The 24,272-nt window shown below is 40.1% G+C and overlaps 1 protein-coding gene and 1 long non-coding RNA gene across 2 annotated transcripts in view; one reads left to right on the top strand and one right to left on the bottom strand.

Annotated features, from left to right (window-relative positions):
* Positions 1-24,272, top strand: part of TLN2 (talin 2) — a 138,429-nt gene that overhangs the window by 74,401 nt on the left and 39,756 nt on the right. Inside the window, exons 20-36 of the mRNA XM_053954916.1 lie at positions 186-353; positions 484-778; positions 1,692-1,858; positions 2,948-3,076; positions 4,520-4,633; positions 6,444-6,557; positions 7,866-8,000; positions 8,934-9,062; positions 9,697-9,799; positions 11,354-11,562; positions 12,355-12,474; positions 13,335-13,532; positions 15,571-15,710; positions 18,452-18,545; positions 21,418-21,507; positions 22,631-22,753; positions 24,013-24,156. Coding sequence (XP_053810891.1) covers positions 186-353; positions 484-778; positions 1,692-1,858; positions 2,948-3,076; positions 4,520-4,633; positions 6,444-6,557; positions 7,866-8,000; positions 8,934-9,062; positions 9,697-9,799; positions 11,354-11,562; positions 12,355-12,474; positions 13,335-13,532; positions 15,571-15,710; positions 18,452-18,545; positions 21,418-21,507; positions 22,631-22,753; positions 24,013-24,156 — 2,472 coding nt within the window. The remainder of the gene's footprint in view (positions 1-185; positions 354-483; positions 779-1,691; positions 1,859-2,947; positions 3,077-4,519; positions 4,634-6,443; positions 6,558-7,865; positions 8,001-8,933; positions 9,063-9,696; positions 9,800-11,353; positions 11,563-12,354; positions 12,475-13,334; positions 13,533-15,570; positions 15,711-18,451; positions 18,546-21,417; positions 21,508-22,630; positions 22,754-24,012; positions 24,157-24,272) is intronic.
* Positions 1,764-24,099, bottom strand: LOC128794730 (uncharacterized). Its single transcript, XR_008433243.1, has 3 exons — positions 24,022-24,099; positions 15,976-16,033; positions 1,764-1,850 (listed from the first exon to the last, which is right to left on the bottom strand). It is a non-coding gene; the product is annotated as an uncharacterized LOC128794730 (long non-coding RNA).

Raw genomic sequence — 24,272 nt, 5'->3', positions numbered from 1 at the left:
TGGAAAGCCAGGTCATTTTAACAGTAGAGGCATTAGGAAGATTCCATCCTTCTAAAAAACTGAAGTATATGGATGGGATTTTAAGTGGGGAAATGGGAAGAAATTATTTTAGTTTAATGACTACAGGAATTAACACCTGAGTGTGTTTTAATGTTGCAGACTGAGTTTTCCTTTTACTTTACCAGGATGTTCTGATGAGTTTGGCCAAAGCTGTTGCCAACGCTGCTGCCATGTTGGTGCTGAAGGCCAAGAATGTAGCACAGGTGGCTGAGGACACGGTGCTGCAGAACAGGGTCATTGCTGCTGCTACCCAGTGTGCACTGTCTACTTCCCAGCTTGTGGCCTGTGCTAAGGTGAGGCAGTGGTGTTTGTGAAGGGGCACAGCATCATGTCCAGTGAGCGCTGCTCTGTGTTCCCAATGGCCTTGGGAATGGACTGTTAAAAAAGCCTTTTCTGAGTGCTCTGGGTGCTCTCCCCATGCAGGTGGTGAGTCCCACCATCAGTTCCCCAGTGTGTCAGGAGCAGCTGATTGAGGCAGGGAAGCTGGTGGACCGCTCAGTGGAGAACTGCGTGCGGGCCTGCCAGGCTGCCACGGATGACAGCGAATTACTGAAGCAGGTGAGCGCGGCTGCCAGCATCGTCAGCCAGGCCCTCAATGACCTCCTGCAGCACGTGCGCCAGTTCGCCAGCAGGGGGGAGCCCATCGGACGCTATGACCAGGCCACAGACACCATCATGTGTGTCACCGAGAGCATTTTCAGTTCCATGGGGGATGCTGGTAAGTTCCTTCCAGGAACAGTAGCTTGCCACGGTTCACATGTGCACTTTTCAAGTCAAGAAAATAAAAATTCTTCTTCTCTGTTTTCTGCTTCTAAGCTTGTGCTGTTGTTATGGGTAGTGATCCAGCCCATAATATAAACAGCAATGTGCACATAGCTGTGTGCTAGATGGAGTAAATATTCAGTGAAAACAGTCAAGACCATGCTAAATGAACACTGTAATATTTGTCTGTTTTCTGCCACTGCTTCACTTCATAGTATTGTATAGCAATTTCTCATCTCCAAATAAGAAGACAGGCACCTGAGCAAATACTTCACAGTGGCTGGTGTTACTATGCATAGATTTTGTTGCAGGTTTTTAAACTTAAATCTGCTTTTTCTTCTGAGGCGTTTCTAAAAGGTGCAGCTTCTGAAAAAAGAACAAGATGTTTTTGGCTAAAACCATCTTAATGGTGCTAAGTGTTTTCTGACAAAGTTCTCAGCTTATATTAGACAAAAGATAATTCCCTAGAAATACAGGAAGAAGATGGGTAATTTTATTTAAGGAGTGAAATCTTGGCTGTGATTTGAAGGCAAAATTGTTAGTCTTTGCTGGGATGGGAGTTTCCTTGAACTGTATATTCAAAATTACCTAAAAATACTGATTGTGTGGTTTTGTCTTACTATCTATATTGCAAATACTATGCTTTTTTTCTTCATCTCCACTGTAGTGGTTTCTGTCATTTATATTGGGATCCAAGATATGTTTATGAAACTTTCAAGTTATATGTGTATATATATGTGTATCATTTTCAAGTGAAAAAATACTTCAGCAAATGTAACCTCGTTTTTGCCTTGTGAAACGATGCTGAGTTTTGAAACCAAGGCTGAAATGCAGAGAGGAGAAGGTAAAGATGCAGCTGTGCTCCCCAGGTGAAATGGTGCGGCAGGCGAGGGTGCTGGCTCAGGCCACCTCCGATCTCGTCAATGCCATGAGGTCCGATGCAGAAGCAGAGATCGACATGGAGAACTCCAAGAAGCTTCTGGCTGCTGCAAAGCTCCTGGCAGATTCCACAGCCCGCATGGTTGAAGCTGCAAAGGTACCAGGAAAAGGAACTGTCAGCTTAAAACTGTAAGGCTGTACACAATGAACAGAGGGTGTGTGGGATTTAGAAATAGGATCTAGCTGATAGTAAAGGTGGTTTCTCTTATCCTGTAGGAGTTTGGCATTTAATGACTTACCCTAGGTACGTTCCAAAACCCAATTTATTAGCTACCTGGATTGTTTTGGTTTTAAAGTATCATCTTGCTCTGCTTTTGCTTTCCTGTGTGCATAGTGGTCATGACTCAAGCCATGTAGGGCAGTTACCACCAGCCCTGAGCCCTGCTATGGTCCAGAGTCTTGTAGCAGTGCAAATGGAACAGCAGAACCACAGCAATCTCTTACTGGAGTCATTACAGAGCAACTCCCCTCTGTCTAAGAAACATTCTTCACCTGGGGAATCTTGCCTGTGTTGTTCCCTTCCACATCCTTCCCTCCTTGTTTTCACAAGAGACACAAATATCACAACTTTTCTTCCCTTTCTGTGCTGGAAACGTGTTTCAGTCTGCTAGGGAGGAATATATGCTTTGAATTGTTTCCCAGATCCTGCACTGAAATGATTTTTACAGCAGCAGGGCCAGCCATTCTTGCTGGGACTCCAGAAGGCCTGTGTGCCTGGCTGCCTATCCTTGACTTCCAGTATTTTCTGACTTCAAATGGAGAAGATCTGCTGTGTTAAACTTCAAGTTTTGGACTGCAGTTACAGAAAGACTTATTGAATTGGGAATTTTAAAAACTGGGTTTTTTTTAAAAAACCTATATTCATACAAGTACATTATTTCAGATCAAAGGAGAAGCAGTTGAAAAAGGCTTTTTTCCCAAACACCTGAAGTGGTGTATGAAGCAAATGTTCAGCTTTCTTCTTCTAAGTACCAGACATAGACAGTAACAGCTTCCACTAGAAACAGACTTTCTGCTTTGAAAGTTTTGTAATACTTCAGTGTTCTTCTAACTTTCCTTATGACAATTTAAGGAAAATAATGCTGATGTAGCAGATGCTGTCTGAACTTAAGTCTTGATGCTCATCCACATTTTCTCCATTCATTTTTACTCAGACTTACGGTTTTTGCTTGGAAATTTTGTGCAGGGAGCTGCAGCCAATCCTGAAAATGAAGACCAGCAGCAACGTCTGAGAGAAGCAGCTGAGGGACTGCGGGTTGCTACAAATGCTGCTGCACAGAATGCCATCAAGAAGAAAATTGTCAACAGATTAGAGGTTGGAAACCATACAGTGAAAGATCTAAGCAGAGAATGGCAGTGCTGTAAGCTCAGTTCCAGAGTACAGAGCTTAGAATTAAACATATCAGTATATCATAACATTATCCTCAGAAAATTAAGTAACTGGTATCACAGAAGTGGTAAAGTGGCGTAAGGATTTGACTCAGAAGACATTTGATGGTGGCTTAGTCCTAAAATTAAACAGCTGAGTTGAAATGGCTTCATTGCTGTGTTAATTTATCTCTGTGGTGTGCCATTTACACACAGTATCTCTTGGTGCCTTTACTAGGATATAGAGTTCCAGATGAATTTCTGTACAAAGTTAGTTGAATCGCAGCATGTCCAATTAAACTGGGAAATTACTCAGAGTCAAGAACAGAAGTGGAAGTAAAAAGATATATACTATCTAGTGGCCCAGCCAAGAGGGAGAAAGGCAATTTAGTAAGGAGAAAATACCATGGAAGTTTGTTTTGTGGACAAAGTTTGATCTTCATGTTCTCAACTAAAATGAAGAAAAGGCAGATTAAAAAACTCAAACTTTTCATAGTTCCTAGTTTACAACTGTGATTTTTGCATTAGTCTGATTCAAATGCAGTAAGGTGATCAGGTTCAGAAATACATTAAGTTCCTCTAGAACTAAAAAACAGGAGTACTTTAGGAAATAAAGGCTGATGTCTGTAACTGCATTCAAGTTTTCTTGGATTTTCTAACTGCATTCAAGAAAATTTTATACAAAAAATATATTATGTTTTGCTGTTATTACATATACTGCCTTAGAAAGGAATAATATGTGTAATAAACTTCATGCTTGCTTCTATTTAGTGGGCCAGTTAGTGTTCTACAACATGTTGGAGTACCTTGAATAAGTTGTTGAATTTTTATTTTTGTAACAGGGAGATGTTGATAATAACATTTGAAGAAGGTCTTCAGAATGCTTTTGGCCTCAGAAGTAGCAATATTTTGTACCTGTGTGTCATTTTAGGATCTTTGCTTTTGCTGTACAGCAGTCTCAGCAGAAACTGGCTCCCTTGGGTCCTGGGTCAGAGGTATCAATGTAGCAGTGTGCAGCACTGCGTGTGCTTTGCCTGTTTTCTCTGGCCTTCATAGGGAGCTCACTGTTTAGACCCTTTTTGCTGTTTGTAGTTCACTTATCTTCCTCCTGTTGAAACCTAAGCTGTGAAAGACTAAGGGCATAGAATGCTTTTAAGTCTGCCTTTTTCTTTGTTGGCAAATCAGAGATGGGTAACAGTATTCAAATCATTTTCACCTCGAGAGAAGAGCAATGGTGGTCAGTTGAGGTATCCTTAGGGCAAATCAAATTAAGGGATAAAATGTATTAATTTGTCAATGTTGTTACTGTCAAAGTTACCTATAGTAATGTGTGTTTAATCCTCTGAATTACTCACTTTTAGCACTGATTTAACTTTTTTTTCCTCCAAAGATTGCAGCTAAACAAGCTGCAGCTGCTGCTACTCAGACTATTGCAGCTTCTCAGAATGCAGCTGTTTCCAATAAGAACACAGCAGCCCACCAGCAACTTGTGCAGAGCTGCAAGGTAAACACAGCACAGCCCATGACAAATAACTCTTGAACTCTACTTTGTGGGGAACTGATGAGGATCACCTTCTATAATAGTGTTGCAACCTCAAAAGAAGCTTTAAGAAAAGAAAAACAGAACAACACTGTATATGTTCATGTGCATGGATTCTGGAGAACTCTCATTTACTGTATTATCCGTGCACTGCTGTTTGTAGGGCTTTGTAAAGCTGACCTACTGTTGGTGCCATGTAAAACTTGTAAAACATGTAAAAGTGTTACACACACTTTAGAAAAGGATGCACAGTTGTGTAACTGCTCAGTAACAGCCAATTCACTTGAAGTAAGTACTTTTACGACAAGTTTTGATACAGATCAGCCAGTGATGGAACATATGCAGAGCTGTACTGGAAGCACTGTACAGAGGGGTCCAGTTACGTAGAAATTTGTGATTCTCTGACTGTGATTCTAAGCCTTGGCTCTGCATTCAGTATATGAGTGTGATCTACAGCCGGGGAGTAGCTTCATGATCATCAAAACAGGCTGTTGAATCATACATGCAGTGAAATGGGACTGAGGTCTGTTGTGGGATAAAGGTAACCTTTGGATTTTCTGTAATGGAGGATGGAGTAGCAACAGTGATTTATACTATAATGGAGTGAAATTCTTATTTAACATATCAGTTATATAGTTGGTCACATAACTGACAACTGCTCCTGCTATTCTGATGTTCCACCTCCGAGCAATTGGGACCTTTAATGTCACCATAAAAACATAAGTGACAGACCTTACAGTGGGGTTACCATGATTCCTAGCTTGAAGTTAAAGCTGTAACATCACAGATTTCAAGGTCTGCCTGAAGTCAAGCACATTTTTATACTTCCAAACTAGAATTCAGAGTCTGATGAGAAGCTGTTTCCTTTTGTGTTTAAGCCATATTTGCAAATGACAGTAGAATGCAGAATGATTTTCTTCTGCATCCAAGGGCATTTATTTGGGGAACAAGAACAAAGCCATTAAAGATGGTGTAGTTAAAAACCTATCAACATTCTGCAATTACTTCTTGTTATGGTGCAATCCTAAGAAATGTTGGAATTAAATAAGATAGCTCAAATATACTTCAGAATTGTGTTGTAGAGAGCTGCTATTTCAGAAAAACTTTTTTAAAAGTGCAACCTGGTAACTATTATTTACTGTTCGTTCTAATTTTGTCTTGATGCTCATTTATCAGATGACAAAAAAGATTCAGTATCTACTTTTTTACGTTTTTGTGGTGGTGGTAATTTAGTATTGCACTGCTGAAGTGTTATTGTGAAATGGATGGACAAGGCCCATTAATGTGGACAGTTCAGGAATAAAGTTTTAGCAATATATGCTTGCAAATGCTCCAGCCATGTGTAAAGTTTGTGCTGCTGAAAGCCGAGGAAAAGTAAGCTGAGGTGCTTTGTGTGTAAAAGAGAATGTTTTTCTGAAAGCAGGACATTCTCTTGAAAAAAATCTTTCACCTTCACTACTGGCATTTGAATATTCAAAGGAAATAATTAATACTTGATGTACACAATTCTGCATAAAAATCTTGGATTGTCTTGTAGGAGCCTTTAACTAATAAGTAGATTGAATAATGAGTTCTTAAATAGAACATCTCTAAAAAAGTCCTATTGTACATTAATGTGGTTCCATGCATCCTAAATTCTGTGACAGCACAGGAGTATTTTACTTAGGAATACTGCTGTTGTCTTCAAGGGTAGTGGGAAGCCTGCTTGTTTTATTTTCAGAGGATTTTGGAGTTTTATTTTTTACTGAAAATATTTTCCCTTTGTCCATTTTAGAACGTTGCAGACCACATTCCTCAGCTGGTGCAGGGTGTAAGAGGAAGTCAAGCTCAGGCAGAAGACCTCAGTGCCCAACTTGCTTTAATCAATTCCAGCCAGAATTTCCTTCAGGTGAAGTGAACCAATCATTGCAGTAGATGTAAAAAGCATTTTTTTAGTGCTGGATGTTTTCATTTGTGATAAATAACCAGTAAACTGTTAAGAACCATGTAAAGAAGTTCACTGCTATGAGCCATAGATAGGCAGAATTTAGTTCCTCGGGTTAGGTGACTAAAATACATTGTATCTATGGAGAGTGAAAACTGCTGACATTGAGGTTAAAAGTAACAAGAAAAAAGTATGCTTATGGAGAAGAAACATTCATTGCTGTACACCTGTCTTCTGGGTTAGAGTTTAAAGAACAAAATAGAGAGAATTTAGCATCTCTCTTAGTAGAGGTCTGAGTCTGAATATGTGACAGGCTGTTGGAACCTTTTTAGGCAAGGTAAACTTAGTGTTGCAGCAACAAGTTTCAGAATTCCTCAGAAATAAAAGGGAATACTAGCATGTTTTTTTAGATATTAGCCTGCATAATAGATCTAGATTGATGGTTTGGGAAAAACACCAAATTTGACTCAGTGCTTTTTTATAACATCTTAAAATAGGAAGATAGACTATTGAGTATTGAAAACAAAACGATTGGCTTATTGTTAACATTAGAAGAAACACCTCCAGAAACCCATTCTCTGTGTAATGGCATGATCATTACTTGGCATCAGTTAGTCTTACCTCAAATGCGATGGCTGTTAGCAGGTTTTATGGTCATGTGTAGGCAGAGGGATCACAAACCATGTTCTCACTTTGTTTAAGTATTTGCTTTATGATTCCCTCTGGAGTCATTCACATGACTGATCCATCTCCCCTGTGGCTGTATGTGTGTACAGTGGTGATGATGAGAATCAGCAAAGGCTTTTAGTTGTATTAGCAGTAATCCCTGTGTAGAGGCATTGCTTGAATTACAATTTTAACTTCATTGAATTTTGTTAGAGGTTAATATTTAGTAATGTAGAGAGAAATTTGCCATCTGCCACCTTGAGCTGATTGTACCACATGAATGCTGAGTGGCAAAATTTCACATTTCAGTATTTTTAAGTAGTCTACATGAGTATTCAAAGGCCTCGGGCAGACATTGGAACCAAGGGAGTAGTCATTGTCCCTGTAAAGCACAGATGAGTCCTGCTGCAGAGGACTTGGAAATGTGACAGAATTCTGACAGGATGTTCCAGCGTAAGGAGCAGGAATGTGCTAGTCATTAAAGAAAAATCTAGAAACCTCATGAGTGTGTGAATGGAGGAAGCAGTTTGTTTATTGAATCCTAAGCCTTCTTTAAAGAAAATGAGCTGGTAAAACCAATTGTGTTCACTGTTGTTCTTTGAACAGCCTGGAAGTAAAATGGTGGCATCTGCTAAAGCTGCTGTCCCCACAGTGACTGATCAAGCAGCAGCAATGCAGCTCAGTCAGTGTGCAAAGAATCTTGCTACCAGCTTAGCTGAGCTGCGAACTGCCTCCCAGAAGGTAGGTGATTACTGCTTTTAATCAGCTAATACAAGAGGACTTCTTGTCTCCCCTGAAGGAGTGGCTCATGCTCAGGCAGTGCTCACCTCTCACTGCTTTGTTTTGTGCACACTTTGCTCAGACTCCCAGTGGCCTCTGTATCATGAGAGAAAGGGGAGGGAGTAGTGAAAGAAAACTGAAAAAGCTTGTGCTGCCCTTTCCATACCAGACAAATGGGAGCAGAGTATACAGAGCAGCACATCAAAACTCTGAGCTGCTGTTACATTCAAGGGAGAGCAGGGAAAAGGGAACACATCTTGTGCCCCACCAAACAAGTGAGAACCCAGGTACAGCTCTCCTGTGCTGTAATTGTGAACTGGAATCATAATCTGTAAAATTCAGGGAAGCAGATGCTCTGTGTTTCACATACAGATTTCTAAACTCTGTGGGGCATAAAAAAAATGCAAGTGGAGAGTGATCTCTTTTGTGTGTGTGTGTACACTGAGGCCTGAAACCAGGATTGTAGCTTTGAGGTGGCTACACCTGAGCTAATGCTGGAATTTCCATCTCATACTGGTGAGTGTGGGCTGCCACGTCAGGGAGTCAGTGGGATTTTGGTCATGATGCACAGTGAGGCCACTGGTCCAAGGGGAAGTCCAGAGTGCAGCAGTTACTTTCTCAGTCCCTGGGCTGCCTACTGTGAAGGGACATGTATGCAAGCCAAGTGCACCTCATTCCCCTGGTGCCTCTTAGCAGAGTGCTGTTCTCTTCACAGACTGAAAATATTGTTCAGGAGTTTGGAATCCATGATGTAAAACACTTAGAGGGCTCACAATGGCCTCTATAAAGTAGGAAGAGAAATAACATGGGAGGCAAGATTATATCTGAAGCATTTACTGTTTCTGAAAGTTGCATACAGCTGCTAACAGTGGTACTGATCTGATTTCTGAATAGGCTCATGAAGCTTGTGGCCCAATGGAAATTGATTCTGCTTTGAATACAGTCCAGACACTCAAAAATGAACTGCAAGATGCGAAGATGGCAGCTGTGGATGGACAGTTAAAACCTCTCCCAGGAGAAACTGTAATTGAGGAAGGATGTTCTTCATTTAAAAACAAACAAAGTTAGCTGTTAAATACTTAAATATTAGAGGCAAAACAAGTCAGGAAGCTTTGGATAATGATCATGCTGATAGGATTTTGCACTTATTCTCTTAAAAAGAGTATATGTTACTACTACAGCAACAGTATGTTCTGTAGTAGAGTTACTCATAGGACTGTAGAGCCTCCTCTCTTCTATCCTTTTCTAATCTCTTAACAAATTACAGTTAGGTAACAGTAATGTTTTGGTCTTCTCAAAAAGAATTTCTTTTCAGTAGTGACAATGATGAGAACTCAGGGCAGCCAGTTCTAGTAGGCTTAGAAAGTGAAATGGTTTATTTGGGGAAAAGAAAAAAGCCCTTCTTAGATGAAGGTATTTACTTCTATTGCTAATTGTAAAATAGTTTTATTGTCCACACTATGTAATATGTTAATTTATTTTACCCTGAACAGGGAAAATATGTTAGTCAGATTTCAGAGAAACTGTGTGTGTGTTCAGTAGCTGAGGTGAAAGTTTAGATTTTTGTGGAATGAGGAATTTTTCAGTACTATTTAAAACTTAAGTGTATTTTTGTTGAGTTTAACGTATGTATTTTGTCCTTTGCAATTTTTTACAGCTTGAGAAATGCACTCAGGACCTGGGAAGCACATCCAAAGCAGTTGGTTCTTCAATGGCCCAGTTGTTAACCTGTGCTGCTCAGGGCAACGAGCACTACACAGGTACTGTTTTATTCATAATGGCTCTATGAAACCTCTGCTTTCCATCAAATACTTGCTGGAAGGTTTTCTTGTCACAGACTATTAAATCAAGGAATGACTTCATTTTTTTTAGTGCTGATAGTGAATTGTGGTAAGTTACGAAAACTTAAGTGTGACTCATGCTTCATAGAAGAGCAGTGATGCAATCTGCTCTGTTTTTAATCAGAATAGATAGGGACATGTGTTGTTTTTGTAAATATGTGCCACTGAAACTCTGTGAAAGGCTGAAATAAAATGTATTGCGTTTTAAAGGTCAGTGCCACTGGAAATGTTGCTATGTCCTTACAGAAGGTCTAAAGGATATGTTTTGAAGCAACAGGATGTGAACATAGTGGGGATAGCTTGGTGGCATTCAGAACTGCATCTCTTCCTAGGTGCTACCAGTTCATACGTAGCACAGTTGCTCTGGCTGATTCATTGAGCATGTTTGTATAGTTTGAGATAAAGCCAACAGGAAACCTGGGCACACAGATTCTACAGTTTATTTTTGTACCTGTACTTTTACTTTAGAAACAAAAACACCTTAATAATAAAAATGCTCTACAGGAGGGACAAAAGTTTAATTATGGATGTTAAAATGTTCTATGTCCTTATTTCTGTTAGAAATGAAAGCTGTTGATGCAAATGCCCCCATAAGATTTTTTTGTCTAATATTACTGATAAAGTGTGTTACAGCAATTACCACTTCATTGGTTATAATTGCATCTGGGCTCTAGAACTTACAGTTGCTTTCATTTGTAGCAGATGGAATTTCATCAAGGCGGCTCATGTTTCTATCATATAGTTGTGGAGAAGTAGGCACTGGGTGTCAGGCAAGGGAATACAGATACTTGCAGCTGATAATGAATAGCTAAATCTAGTAGCTCTCTTATCATCAGATTGTAGGAAACTCTGCAAAGCAATGAGTTCCTTTTCAATAATTTCATAAATAGAAGAAGGAGGCCATTATTCATGTAGTCCTAAGCCTTAGCACTGGAGTTGATAGATGTCTTTTAACAGAAGGTAATTTTATTACATCCTGTGACTTCATTCAGTTATTTTTATATGTTTTTACTCACAGTGATGTTAGATTGTATCAAGTTGTATCATTCCTAATAATCTCTTTTTTGATTTCTTGAAGTTAAACTATTGTTGTGCTGTGGCTCTGAGCACCTGTACACCATTCTTGCAGACAATCCCTTCCCCCATAGCTTGGAGTATGAGTTTTTCCTCATCTACAGGTTTTAGCTTTTCTTCTTTTTCAGTGCTTCACTAGGATGTAGTCACTGGTAAAGAGAGCTGTGCCCAGAATATGGTCTTTTGTCTGTAATATTTACTTTATGGCTTTACTACAAGCTATAAGAAATAAGAAAATGATACTGTGTATTTCAAATGTCTTCCTGTTTGAAGATTTTCTTTTAAAATGCATTCGCAGTGTTATTTTGCAATAGGATCATTACCTGCAAGATCATGTCATGAAATACAAAGATTGTCTTTAAAGGTACTAATAGAATCCTTGGTGAAATGTGACCACAGGAGTTGCTGCCAGAGAAACTGCTCAGGCTTTGAAGACTTTGGCTCAGGCAGCACGAGGGGTTGCAGCGTCTACCAGTGACCCTGTGGCAGCCCATGCGATGCTGGATTCAGCCAGGGATGTCATGGAGGGCTCTGCCATGCTGATCCAGGAGGCCAAGCAGGCCCTGGCTGCCCCAGGGGATGCAGACAGTCAGCAGAGATTAGCCCAGGTAAGCTGGGACTTGAGCAGCTGCATGAGTTGTCAAACACACAGTGAATTTACTCCAAATCAGCATTAAATAAGGAGAGAGAATGCCAGAAAATAAGGCTGCTAGGTATGTCAACTTTCTATTCCTTTCAACATCTCTCAAACAGTAACATCATGCCTATGTTAAAAAATGCAGATGGTATAAAGTATGGTGTTTTAGTCATGTCTTAGAAAAATATACAAAGATGCAGCTCTGTGCTTTTACCCACAATATATGTGAGGAGACTGCTTGACTGCAAAAGTGAGATAGCCATTAAGCTGAGAATTTTCAAATAAAAGATCTATATCCATGTTATATTCAAAAAGTGAGTGTATGTTTTCTTCATGTGTGGCCCCACTATGTTTGAATTCTTTAGGAGTGGCAGGTTCCTTTTTTTGCTGATTTGGCCTGAATTGTAAATAATTTCTTATGAAGATACCTTTTTTTAATCAGAACTTTGTAAAAAGTAGCATGCAATGAATTTCTGTGACTAGTATATAGATAATTTCAGAAGCGTTCTTTTATCTGCAGTGCTGCAGCCTTTATCCCAGGTGCCAGGAAGAGTTGTGGGGCTGCCCTGCCAACACTATCCTATCCCATGGATGAGCCTAAATAAAGACTGCAGGCCAGCAAACTGAGAAAGTTGCAAGCCTCAAAAATGTTCCTATAAGGGTCACAATGTAGGAATTGCTGGCTATGGAGTAGAGGCTGTGCCTCCTATTAATGAGAACTTAAGCCTCTCTCAGTGTGAATGTGTTCACTTGTGTGTTCTAGGTGGCAAAAGCAGTGTCTCACTCCTTGAATAACTGTGTGAATTGTCTGCCTGGACAAAAGGATGTGGATGTGGCCTTGAAGAGTATTGGGGAATCCAGCAAGAAGCTCCTTGTCGATTCGGTAAGATGGCTTTTCATGTGCAAATATATTTTAGAAAAGTGAACAGCAGATCTGAGTTCCTCATGTGTCAAATCATTGTTTAGTAAATGAGCCCTAAGTATACTTCATATAATCTGCGTTTAAGTTTATGCACCTTTAGGCAGCTGCTATTTAGACTGAAATACCATTTTTGTAGTTTTATGGGTAAGGTGAAATGTGTCTGTGATTTGTGAAGGCAATATTAAACTTGTCATAGATTGGTATTAACTTTTCAGTTTTGAAAATGGCAGCTATGACTTGACATTCTGAAGAATATGAAAATTAGAAAACTATAGTTCATCTCCCACCTAGAAGTGATCAGTTTACTTAAAGGAGCATTGTGATCTGTCAAAAAAATGGTTGGTCATTTTGCATAAAGAGTAGAATTGTTACTTTGTTTAACTGCATTCAGTTAAAAAACCCTTTTTGCATTGGTAACTTGCCAGAAGGTTATACTATTTGAACAGCTTTTTTTTTCTGCATTTATCACTGACCTTGCTATCCTGTGAATGAAGGAGGAATTGTATTTTGGTATGTTCATGCAATGCCTTTTGATAAAACCAGGGTTTTTTTTTTACCAAACTGATTTACTAGAGAGAGTTTAGAGTAATTTTGAAGAGCTGCCAATATTTGTGTCCCTTGAAAAGATTACAGACTTGTCTGTCCCTTGAAAGAAACAGCAGGACACAAGTTGCTGGACAGATTTCTGTTTGACAGCTGTCCCATAGTTCCAGCTCACTGCTCTGTTGCATTTAGTACTCTCAGCATGTGTTGAACTCTCCAGTCATGAAAGGCTGGTGTGATGTGACAGACAGTAAAATAGTGAACTTTGTCTCTTACAGCTACCTCCAAGTTCTAAGTCATTTCAAGAAGCTCAGAGTGAACTGAACCAGGCAGCAGCAGACCTGAATCAGTCAGCTGGAGAAGTTGTCCATGCTACACGGGGCCAAACTGGGGAGTTGGCTGCAGCCTCTGGGAAATTCAGTGATGACTTTGATGAATTTCTTGAGGCTGGTATTGAAATGGCTGGCCAAGCACAAGTAAGTTCTTGATCATGCTAATTGAGGGATAATCTTGGCCATAACCTCTGGCAGTGTAGTATATTGCTTTTGTAGCACTACAGTGTAGCACAGCATGCTGCTGTGTGAGGAGATATTTGTTGTAAGGGAGTCATCTGGAGCTGCTTATCTGGAAAAAGGAGAACTCAGCATTTACATCTTTCACAGGATGTTGGTATTTGTTTCTGTGTCCAGTCAGAAATACAACTTCATACTCCTCTGTCTAGTTTGAGCTGCAAAGGTACAAAGGTGTGCTAAACCCCTTGTGGAAAGGGTTGCTTCTTTTTGGTGGAACTACCATGGAGCATAATTTAGGTGAACGCTGCTCAAAATGTAGCACCTTCCTTTGCTACTTTTGAAATGCTTTAAGTAGATTGAGGAAATGATGCTTTGATATTGCTCCGTGGTGCTGTGGACATGCTACAGAGTGAAGCAAGCACTTGAAGAGGGCTGCCTAAAATGCCATCCTTGGGTCTGACAGCAAGCACTTAGACTTGTGTTCAAAAATCTGGCAAAATACTAATCTGATGAACTCTTAACAATCAGGAATGTTGTCACATATTGCTGAGCTCATTCCTGGTAGTTGGAGATACCACCTTCAGTTTATCTTACTCTTGTGCTGAGCTACAGTAATTGGTCGTTTAGCAATGATTTAGCATAACAAATGTCAGCATATGAAAAGGAATTGTGTATCAGAAGAGATGGGATGACTTGCAGAAAAAAGAATCTGCAGATGGTTTTACCCTGGTTAGTAGGAGGACCCTGCAAACCTGAGAAATGATTGCCACTGGAAAATAGCCAGAAGGTCCTGGGTGTGTGAGTCCTTTGAAGTCATTTATGAAATGTCTCTCTAGAGCAGATACTTTGTAGATAGAACTGAGTAGAGACATCTGACAGTGGTTGGTGGTGGTTCTCCATCAGAACTTCATCATTCAAGTTCCAGATGTGTAAAATGAGTTAGGCTCCATATACAGCTGACTCTCTGAAAGTGAGTAGTAGTGAGGTACGACTGTTTCTTTAGCTGTGGACCACATTGACTTGTAGAATGTTTTGTTTGAGGCAATTCAATGAAAGGCAAAGGTAGAAACAAGACTGTAAATGGCTGCTTGAAATGAGAATCCAGCTGCTGATGACCTTGTGGCCCTTGTGAATTTGCTGATCCTGCTGACATGGGGGGTGGTAACCATCTTAGTTATTAATGGCTGATCTTTCAAAAGAGAAGGCCTTCTGTGTATAGTTATTTGGCCTGAACAGAAGCAATACCAGGTGTTTTGGGTGATTAGCAAAATGTTAGGGGTAGGGAAGAAGTAGAATGTAGCGAATATAGAGTAGGAGCTATTCATAACAGCTGAATAATATGCAACCTCTTTACATAAAACTATGAACAGACTGTTAGAAAAAATGAGTTCACTTCTACTGATCATTGGCAGAAGAATCTAGTCACAGGTGTCTGCTGTGAAGATGCAATACTTTTCTGTAACTGTATTTAAATACAGGTTTCCCTTTTCAACAATGGCTTAAAATAAGTAATAGAACATCCAAGTCAGAATGTTGACCAAAGTAGGCTTATAGAAAGTTATTTTATTGTGAAAGATGACTTTCTGGATTATATTTTTGTGTGAGCTATCCCATTTAGATGCTAGAGAGCCTGCGGGCTGCACAAAGGATGCCAGAGAGCGTACACTGACTGAATAATGCAAAGCAGTTGTGCCAGGCAGAGACACATAAGAGTCTTGACAACAAAAGCATTGTTCAACAAATAGTGAAGTTTCTCCATTGCTCATTGGTGAATACTACCACTGTTAGAAGCCAAGCTATTTGTTGTAAGGGTCTTTTTCTGTTATGTAAGTGAAGCTAGAGGCACCTGTCTGGGTGAACAGAGGCTTGAGCCATCCTTCTCTGAACTCACGTATGCCAGTGGTTTCAGGTGGATAAACAAACTGGGTTTCCACGTGTGGTTTTAGCACACTGTCTCGATTGCAAATTTTGTACTTAATGTTATGCTGCTCTGGCTTTCCAGACTAAAGAGGACCAGATTCAAGTCATAGGTAACCTCAAGAGCATCTCTATGGCTTCCAGCAAATTATTACTGGCTGCCAAGTCTCTGTCTGTTGATCCTGGAGCTCCTAATGCCAAGAACCTCTTAGCAGCAGCAGCAAGGTAAGGATATGTTGCTTGCTTTGTTTTCCTGGGATATTTGCTTTTCTCTGTGGTATTTATATTGTGCTTATATATTCGTCTGCTATTGACAATTAAGTAAGTGGTTGGAACCTGTAGTTCTGTTTAAATGGAAGTAGGCCAGAGGAGAGTTGCTTATGTTGGAGTAGTTCCTCAACTAGTATAACTTGTTACCCTTGGTGGAAATAGGAACCAACATTTGAAGACCTGGCCTGGTTTTTGAAAGGATCCAGTGTATTTTACTTACTGTTTTCTCACCATCTGTGTTCTGACAAGGCAATAGCTAACATTAAGCTTCTCAATCCCTGAAATAAAAGAAATTGAATAATATTCTTAGATAAAAAGTGCTTAAAAATCATAGCTACCTATCACTAACAGTGTGCATGTGTGTATGATCAGGAATGCTTGAAAGGGTTAGATGCTACATTTCTTCAGTGGAGCATACCCTTACTTTAAGGATTATAAATACACTCCCTCAGTAAAGGGCTTCCTTAAGAACTTTGAGGCTTTTAGAAGCTACTTTACTTTGTTGTATTTTGTTTAAAAAAAAAAATTACATCTGTCTTGTCTCCCTGGAAATAAATAGCATCTATGAAAATTATAGCTAACCAAAGACAGGCTGCTTAAAAGTGAAGGAGTCACAGGAGATTTTGTTACTGCTGCAGCATCAAACTGCTCTGGATTTCTGCTTTAGACTTAGAGCATTCCCGATTGGAGTGTAGAGGAATTTCACCCCAGTGAAATCCAGGTAGTTGTAAGTCCCTGCCAGGTTGGTATTCCCTCTGTGGAAGCATGTAATAGAAAAAGGGAGGTGAGCCAGGTCAAGCCTTTAGCTTGTGTCAAGCCTTTAGCTCTGTGTGTGCATATGTGAGATCTTACACAGACACTACATACCTGTGGGAAGTAAATACTGCACCAGCTCTCAGTTTGTGTTTAAGGTGCTAAGGAGACACTGGACTTCCCATCTCAGATCCTCTCTTCTGGCTTGTGACAAGCTTGCCAGGGCTCTCTTATCTTTCCCTGCTATAATACAATCAGGGTCAAATATTTTTACGTTCTCTCTCATGAAAATGAAAGAAGAGGCACAGCTTCCTTATTATAAGATAGCTTTTCTTCTAATTCTTCTCTCATCATCTATAGTACTGTGATTAGTTTGGGGGTTTTATTTGGTTTGTTTTGCTTTCTTCCCCATTTGCACCAGTTGTAAGAGACAGCAACTTTTTCAGTAGTTTTGTCTTCCTTGTGGAAGCATTTTTTTCTTGACCACCTCTGACAGGACTGCAGTACCAGCTGAGTTCCCTGCAGGGTCCAAGTATTTGTGTTGTATTTGATGAAAACAGATGTGGCCTTTAGAGTCCTAGCGGTCCTCGTCCTCTCTGGGACTGCTGTTTGAGGGGCCACCTTCCTGGTTCTCCTGTGTCCAAATGGTTTTCAGAATAATATTTGTACTCTGGATGGATTCCTGGGGGAGGTACCTTGTGTGTAATAATGATATTTGTGAGACCATGTGGCCTCCTCTACAAAGCTGATAATTCTCTCTCTTCAATTGCTGATATTCTCTGAGTCAGCATGAATTGTGTCTCAGATTAAAATCAACAGCAGACAAGATATTTTTGTGTAAAATTTCTCTGGGAGTGTGAAGTTTCTCTGGGAGTGAACAGAACTTTCAATTTTTGTCATATATTCCTATGTCTGTATGCAATGACTATTTTCTGATGCATAGAAATCACTGATATTCAGCAGGTGAACACCAGGTCCTCCACAAGGACACCAAAGCTGCTGAAAAGGGTAGGAGTTAAACAAGTATGTCTATTAATTTCCATTCTTTTTGCCCTGAAATTTAACATGAACATGTTGAATGTAATAAGCATATCCTGTTTCCTTTTGTAATAGCTAGGTGATCATGTTATTGGTAAGTTATCAAGTGCCTGTTTTCTGAAAGGGAAAATAAAGCAAATGCCATTCAGTTTCCAAGACCAGAGGAAAGCATATTCTCCATGCACTCCAGTTTCACTGATTTTCTCTTCTAGATGCCACTTTTTTGGGTTGTTGGTCATGAGTCTGAAATTAATGTAGTTACAATGAATTTTGCCTGTTATCAGAGCATTCATCAGAAAGACAGATAGTGAGTGTTGTATGTCAGGTTCAGCCTATGTCCAAGAGCTGTGAACTCCCATAGGAATATTTGCATGACTTGTCCTCTGTGGATATAAACCTATGGGAGAATATCAGTTATTAGTTAAAGAGAAAAAAGACCAATTTGCTGAGAGACTACAGAGATATATACCAGGACTGTGTGTATTACAGTATGTCAGACAAGACACAAGACTTTGCTAGAGAAAGGTAAATAACATTTACTTTACATTCCACCATTGTTCTCCATACCATACATTTGTTTCTGGATCCTTTAGGGCTTCTGGGGTGGTAGTTAAGAAATGATTCAGTTCATGTCAGACCTGGAGAAGTGCTGAAATACCTTTTAGCAGCTACACTATGTCACTGTGCCAATGTAATGAATTGGCCTTGGCCTGCTGCCAGGTGGTGTTCTGTCCTTTGTCACCAGTGTTTTCCCAGAAGTGCCACCAGTTTGGCTGCTGGGCCCAGCCATGTAGTAGATGACCTAAGTGTTATATCTTTATGCAGTATACATTTAATGACAAAAGTTTTGCTAAGAGAACTAGTTCAACTTTAAAATCCACCTTTTTTCCTCCTACTTTCCCCAGAGCTGTGACTGAGAGTATAAACCAGCTCATCACACTGTGTACCCAACAAGCTCCCGGGCAGAAGGAATGTGATAATGCACTCAGAGAACTGGAGGTATTATATTTCATACGTTCTTATAAATAAAAGTGGGCCCCACATGTTTGTTTCCCTTGTATTCTGTGTCTGAATAGCTCCTGTTACTGTCTTCTCACTTGATACCTGTGGCAGGGGTTTTAACTGTGTACAAGGTGAGCATGGAACCCATGTAAACATCTTGTAGGTTTGGCCAGAATGAAATTTGCTACCCTGTCGCCATCTCCTCTGTCCTGCCCTCCAAAGATACAGCTTAGTCCCTATTATTCATATTTATTGTTACTTAAGGAAGAATCATGACAAGATGGACGTTTCTACTACCACCAGTGCACTGGAGGGAGCTGCAATATCTTGGTTTTTCCACTTGGAAGATGTTGCTGAAATCCCACTTAGAATGATGTTTGCAATCTTCTACCTTGACCTTTCTTAGTGTACATTTTTAATGCCTTCTTTCTGCCTTCCCTGTCAAACTGATAAGATGTGTGTGTCAATACAGGCTCTTGCAAGATATATTCTTGATCCTGAGTGAAAGGTTTGGCTGGCTAAATAATGGGTCAGTTGAAAGAGCTACACTGATCACAGACAGGGCCACTTTCAGTAGTAGGAAATAATCTTTTCATTTAAACTAGATATTTGTTGTTTACTGTCAAGGTCAAAACATCAAGGGGTGACTGACCTGTGTCGAGAGCATAAAATACCATTAAACTTTTTATTTCTAGCCCTTAGTATCACAAGGATACAAAAGTCCTTCCAGGATATTGTGAGTTTTCTTAATATGCAAGTCCATGGTTATCATCCCAAAATGTTGTAGGAGTTCCCTAAGTGCCTTTGTCCTTCTGGTCACCTTTGTCTAGGTGCCTTTGTCCTTCTGAATTCTTAGCTTCCTAAGTGTCCTCTCCTTGGTCACAGGGAGCAGCAGCAAATCCAAAGAATAGAAACCAGGAAATCAGGCTGTAATGTAAAGGAGCAAGCAGGGGGAATGAAGTGCTATTCCTCAGGACTTCCTGAAACACTAATGGGGAGAGATCAGTGAAATGGCAGGGATGTGAAAGGTGAGAATTTCCAGCTGATGAACCATGGAAAACTGAGAGCTTAGAGGAGAAATGTAGGGCAGAATAGCCTTAAGAGCCCTTGCAGAGGGTTCTGTGCCAATAGCACAGAATGGCACATGCTGGCATGGATTGAGAGCAGGGCCAGCAAAGGGCAGAAGGAAGATATCTGGCATCTTGAACTTCCCAGAGAGAGAGTGTTAGTGAGAAAAGCCTGGATATATGGAATTAGATTAATTTCTGGAAAAAGGGAAACCAAGGCAAAAGCAAACAGTCCTGAAATCAGACTGGAGACTCACATCAAAGTAACTGGAGAAACCAATGAAATTTTAGAAGTCTTAACTTTCAATTTCTCTTTACATTGATTAAACTTTTGCTTCTTCCCTTCATTTCCTGAAGTCATCATGTACTATTCCTAGTCTTTCCAGGGCTTCTTAACTACTATAAAATCATTGTTTCTGTAGAAAGAGTGTGTCTCAGCATGGATTCGATACTGTCAGTAGTCTTTGTGGTCTACTTTGGAGACTCTGGAAAACTGTTCTTAGAGAGGACCTTATTGTCTAACCTTCAAGGAGGTAGCTAAACTTGCCCAGAATTGCAGCTGAAAAAAGTACCACAGGTGTTGCAGTAATTGTAAATGTATGTGAGTGGGAAGTTTGTGCTGGCTTGTGTTTTGCTATTCTGTTCCTTATATTCTGAAGGCCTCTGTCTCCAAAGCAGTATAAGTGCTGTAGGAACCTTGTTTGCTTTTCAAGTGGTTATTTAATAGAACACAACATGAAGAGATGCTGCAATGTTAGTGAGAATTGACAGACAGAAGAGACAACTGGAAATTGCTTTCTAGATGCCACATCTTCACCTTCTTCTCTTTTTTAATTGCTGTAAGGCTTTAAGACAAACTTTTACAAAGCAATAGCTGAGCTGTTAAAAATACTGTAGGTGTCTCCATAATATCTTAAATTTGGAAGCTGTGTTACAAGAAAAGTCCAAGTGTTTAAAATCATGCCTTGATTTCCTTTAGGTGGAAAGCAAATGTCAGATACAGCTGCTAGTATCTTTCTCTACTTAATTGATTTCACTTTCATCAGAAGGATTAAAAGTCTTTTCTGCATGATATTTGGCATTAAAATAGTGTTGCTTAAGAATTGAAAAAAGGAGTGCTACAGATATTTTTATGTATTAAAGAATTAGCCTCCTGCATTTTGCAGCTTTTTACAAGTTTTGTTACCTAACAGCATTCATTCTTCTCAATGAATATGTGACTGATTGTCACATTGTTATTTTCAGAACTCAGAATTACCTCAGAAAAAGACATTAAACCTAACTATACATAGTTTCCCAACAGAACATTTTCCTCTGTTGGGGGAATCTGTTAACACTGTAAGAGGCAGGCAGGTGGTGGATGTGTACTCAGTTCAGTAAACCTTTGTGTTTCCAGACAGTGCTCAACAAATAGCAGCTGTTTTTCTTATCACTTCTTAAATCTGTTTATGAAATTCAAAATAGTACTGAAAACATGTGTTACACTGTTGACACCTGACAGAAAACAAGATTGCCTCAGGTCAAGCTGAGCACCTCTGACCATATATCACTCATCACAAACATGAAGTAAACCTGAACTTCCAAGAGATTGGTGGTGCACAAACATGGAGTTCCCACAGCTCAGTTCCCGTCGGGTGCGGTTTCCTGCATGGCCCACCCATGGGAGTGTGTAGCTTTGGCTGCTTGCTGCAGACAAATATATAAGGTTACGCTGGGATAAGCAGAATAGGTGTGATGGTCTGTGTTCTTCTCAGCTCAGTATTGCAGACTCTGTCAATAATCAATTTCTTTCATTATTTCAGACAGTTAAGGGAATGCTGGATAACCCAAATGAGCCTGTGAGCGATCTCTCATATTTTGATTGTATTGAGGGCGTAATGGAAAACTCAAAGGTAATTTCTTTTTCCCACCTCTGTATCAGTTATAAAGTGTGTTTGGATTTTCAAAAGTTTCCATATGCATATTGAATATTAGAGTTGCAGTCAGTGTTTATAGCTAAAATGTCTGCTACAGTCCTTGATAAACTCTGCCTGAGACAGGTCTCTTACAGGTAATTTCAGGTTTTGATCACTTGGAAGGTGTATGGCCTCAGTAAGAAATTTTTAATTAAGTGACTGGTACACAATGCTCTGAAAGCTTCTCCTCTCTCTCTTCCTCTCCTTGACATGCACTAGACTGCATGTCATACTTTCGGGTGCTGTATTTTGACTGCAGCTATATTAGAACAGCCCAAAGCATGAATGGGAGGGCTTGGCAATGAAATCCCATTGTATTGTTCTGTGCAGAACAGCTTTGCCAAATGTCTGAGCAGTCCAGACACCCCACCACATCAGAAAACCTGTGGGAAACTTCTTCAGTTACTTTAAATCAAACCGTGCTGTACATCTTCCTTTGAAGCAGACTTTTGTGTCCTTATTATTTGATTTGCTGGAATTGTCTCATATTCCTTCTTCTCTAAAAGAAAAAGAAAATACCTAATGGATGTGTGTGTCATCTTGCATCTAATGCTCTACTGCAATCAGAGCTCATTTTGATTTTTAAAGCCAAGTGAACTGAATTCAGTGGGAATTCATGTGCATTCTAACACTAAGATGGTTCCAGAAGTCTAGGTGCAGTTTCATTCCCACTGAGCTTCAGTGAGTTTGGTTACAAAGATGATCCTGTAGGTGTCAACAGCATCTGCAGGAGTGTCATGCAGGCTGCATGAAATGCACGTAGTGCCAGGTTAGCTGTGATGACTAAGGGATGACAGCAAAATTAATGAGGGGTAATTCTGTACCCTCTTAGTCATTTGAGCTACAGTAGTGCCTATGTTCCTTTCAGTTCAGTGTTGGTGTGCATGCCTGATCCCTCACACCACACAGAGGAATGTGCCCAGTTTAGAGAAGTCTAAAAATTCTGGAAGCCAAGTCCAGGGGGTTTGTGGGCCAAAACTGGTTTCAGGGTAGCAATTGCTTGCCTCTAAGTGGTAGGGATGTATATTTGGAAGATAACTTTGTTTTTTTAATTTCTGAGGTTCTTGGAGAATCAATGGCAGGCATTTCTCAGAATGCAAAAACTGGGGATCTTCTGGTCTTTGGAGAATGTGTTGGAGTTGCATCCAAGGCTCTTTGTGGCCTCACAGAGGCAGCAGCTCAGGTAAGAGATGGAAGGCTGTAAAGCAATTAAGTTTTTATTTTCTAGCAAGCTCATGTTCTGGGTTTGTAAATCTGAAATTTACTTCCCTGTGATCAAACAAGTGATGACTTTGTATTACATGGTGTGTTCTGTGTGGATCCCAGAAATTGCACAAACTACAGGAGGAGCAGAGTGCAATAACATGCATATTTTCTGAGGAAGGGAAATGCCATCTAGAAGGAAGGTTTGCTGAGGATAAAGCAAAGCTGCAGCATATGGAATTCATGTTTGCAGCTCAAGCTCAGAACAATTATAGATAAATGCACAAAAAGGCCACAGTTAAAAGTAATGAATCAAGTTCTAGTTGATCTAGTTCTAATCTGCTCTTAAGGAACACTACAAATTTCAGATATTGGAACTAAGAAGAAACCTGTTTCAGCTGTTCAGATACTTCTGGAATAACCAAAATTCTTAAACTGCTACAATAAATTAGGGTCTGATCTCTGTGGTTTCACTGATCTGATAACTGAGTGAACTATAAAGAGCTGATACAGTCACCTTGTTAAAGGATTTGGCTGTGGGAGATCGTGCTCTGCATCTGAAAACCTGTTCTTGATTTCCCCAAATATGTAATGCCTTGGTATGGACTAAATCTCCTCTACATCTAACTCTTGAGTTGCCTTACTGGCATATTAAGGTGACAGATAATTGTATCTGTGATAGAGGAATTGTCACAGATGATTGCGACAGTTCAGATAAGTTGTGGTTGTTCAGAAGCATGAAACTTGTAACTGAGAGAGGAGGTAAGGTTGGTCATCAGACACCTTGGGCTGCAGTGAGACCAGGAGCTGCCGGCCTGATGGGACCTGCACTCAGCACAAGTGCCTTTGCTGGATTGCTTTTGTAGTCTTGACAAAAACCTCCACTGCCTCCAACTGTGGCTAATACAGTAAATAATTTCCAGTACCTGTAATCTTTAAAGCTCTCTCCATTGCCTGTGCAAGTGACAAGCAATGTTTTCAGGGACAGCAGTTGTCTAAAAAGTGGGCTATTAGTTTTGCTTCAACTAATTAAATTTCTCAAGTGTAAGGGTATATTTTCTTGGTTTCAGTGGATTCTGGTGATGTATTGCTAAAAAAAAATGGTAATTGTATTTCACAGTATGATTTCTGAATAATCTCTGACCACCATGTGCTGTGACATATGGCCAGCTTGCCAGAGATCCTAGACAGAATTAGTATGATTTATTAGGATTGTTTTCTTCTTTTCCCCCTTTGTAGGCTGCTTACCTGGTCGGTATCTCAGATCCAAACAGCCAGGCTGGTCAGCAGGGCCTCGTTGACCCAATTCAGTTTGCCCGTGCCAACCAAGCAATCCAGATGGCTTGCCAGAACCTGGTGGATCCAGCAAGCAGCCCATCACAGGTGACTGCAGAGGATTGCAGGGAGCCCATCCCTGTTGGGACTTTGCTTTGTTCCTGTCCAGTCCAAGGCGTTTTGGTTTGACTCTGTTGCCTGGCTTTGGACACTGACGTTGCAGA

The sequence above is a fragment of the Vidua chalybeata genome, chromosome 13, assembly GCF_026979565.1.
Source record: "Vidua chalybeata isolate OUT-0048 chromosome 13, bVidCha1 merged haplotype, whole genome shotgun sequence".
Lineage (NCBI taxonomy): Eukaryota > Metazoa > Chordata > Aves > Passeriformes > Viduidae > Vidua > Vidua chalybeata.
Note: the sequence above shows the minus strand (reverse complement) of the source record. Positions and strands in the feature narration are given on the sequence as shown.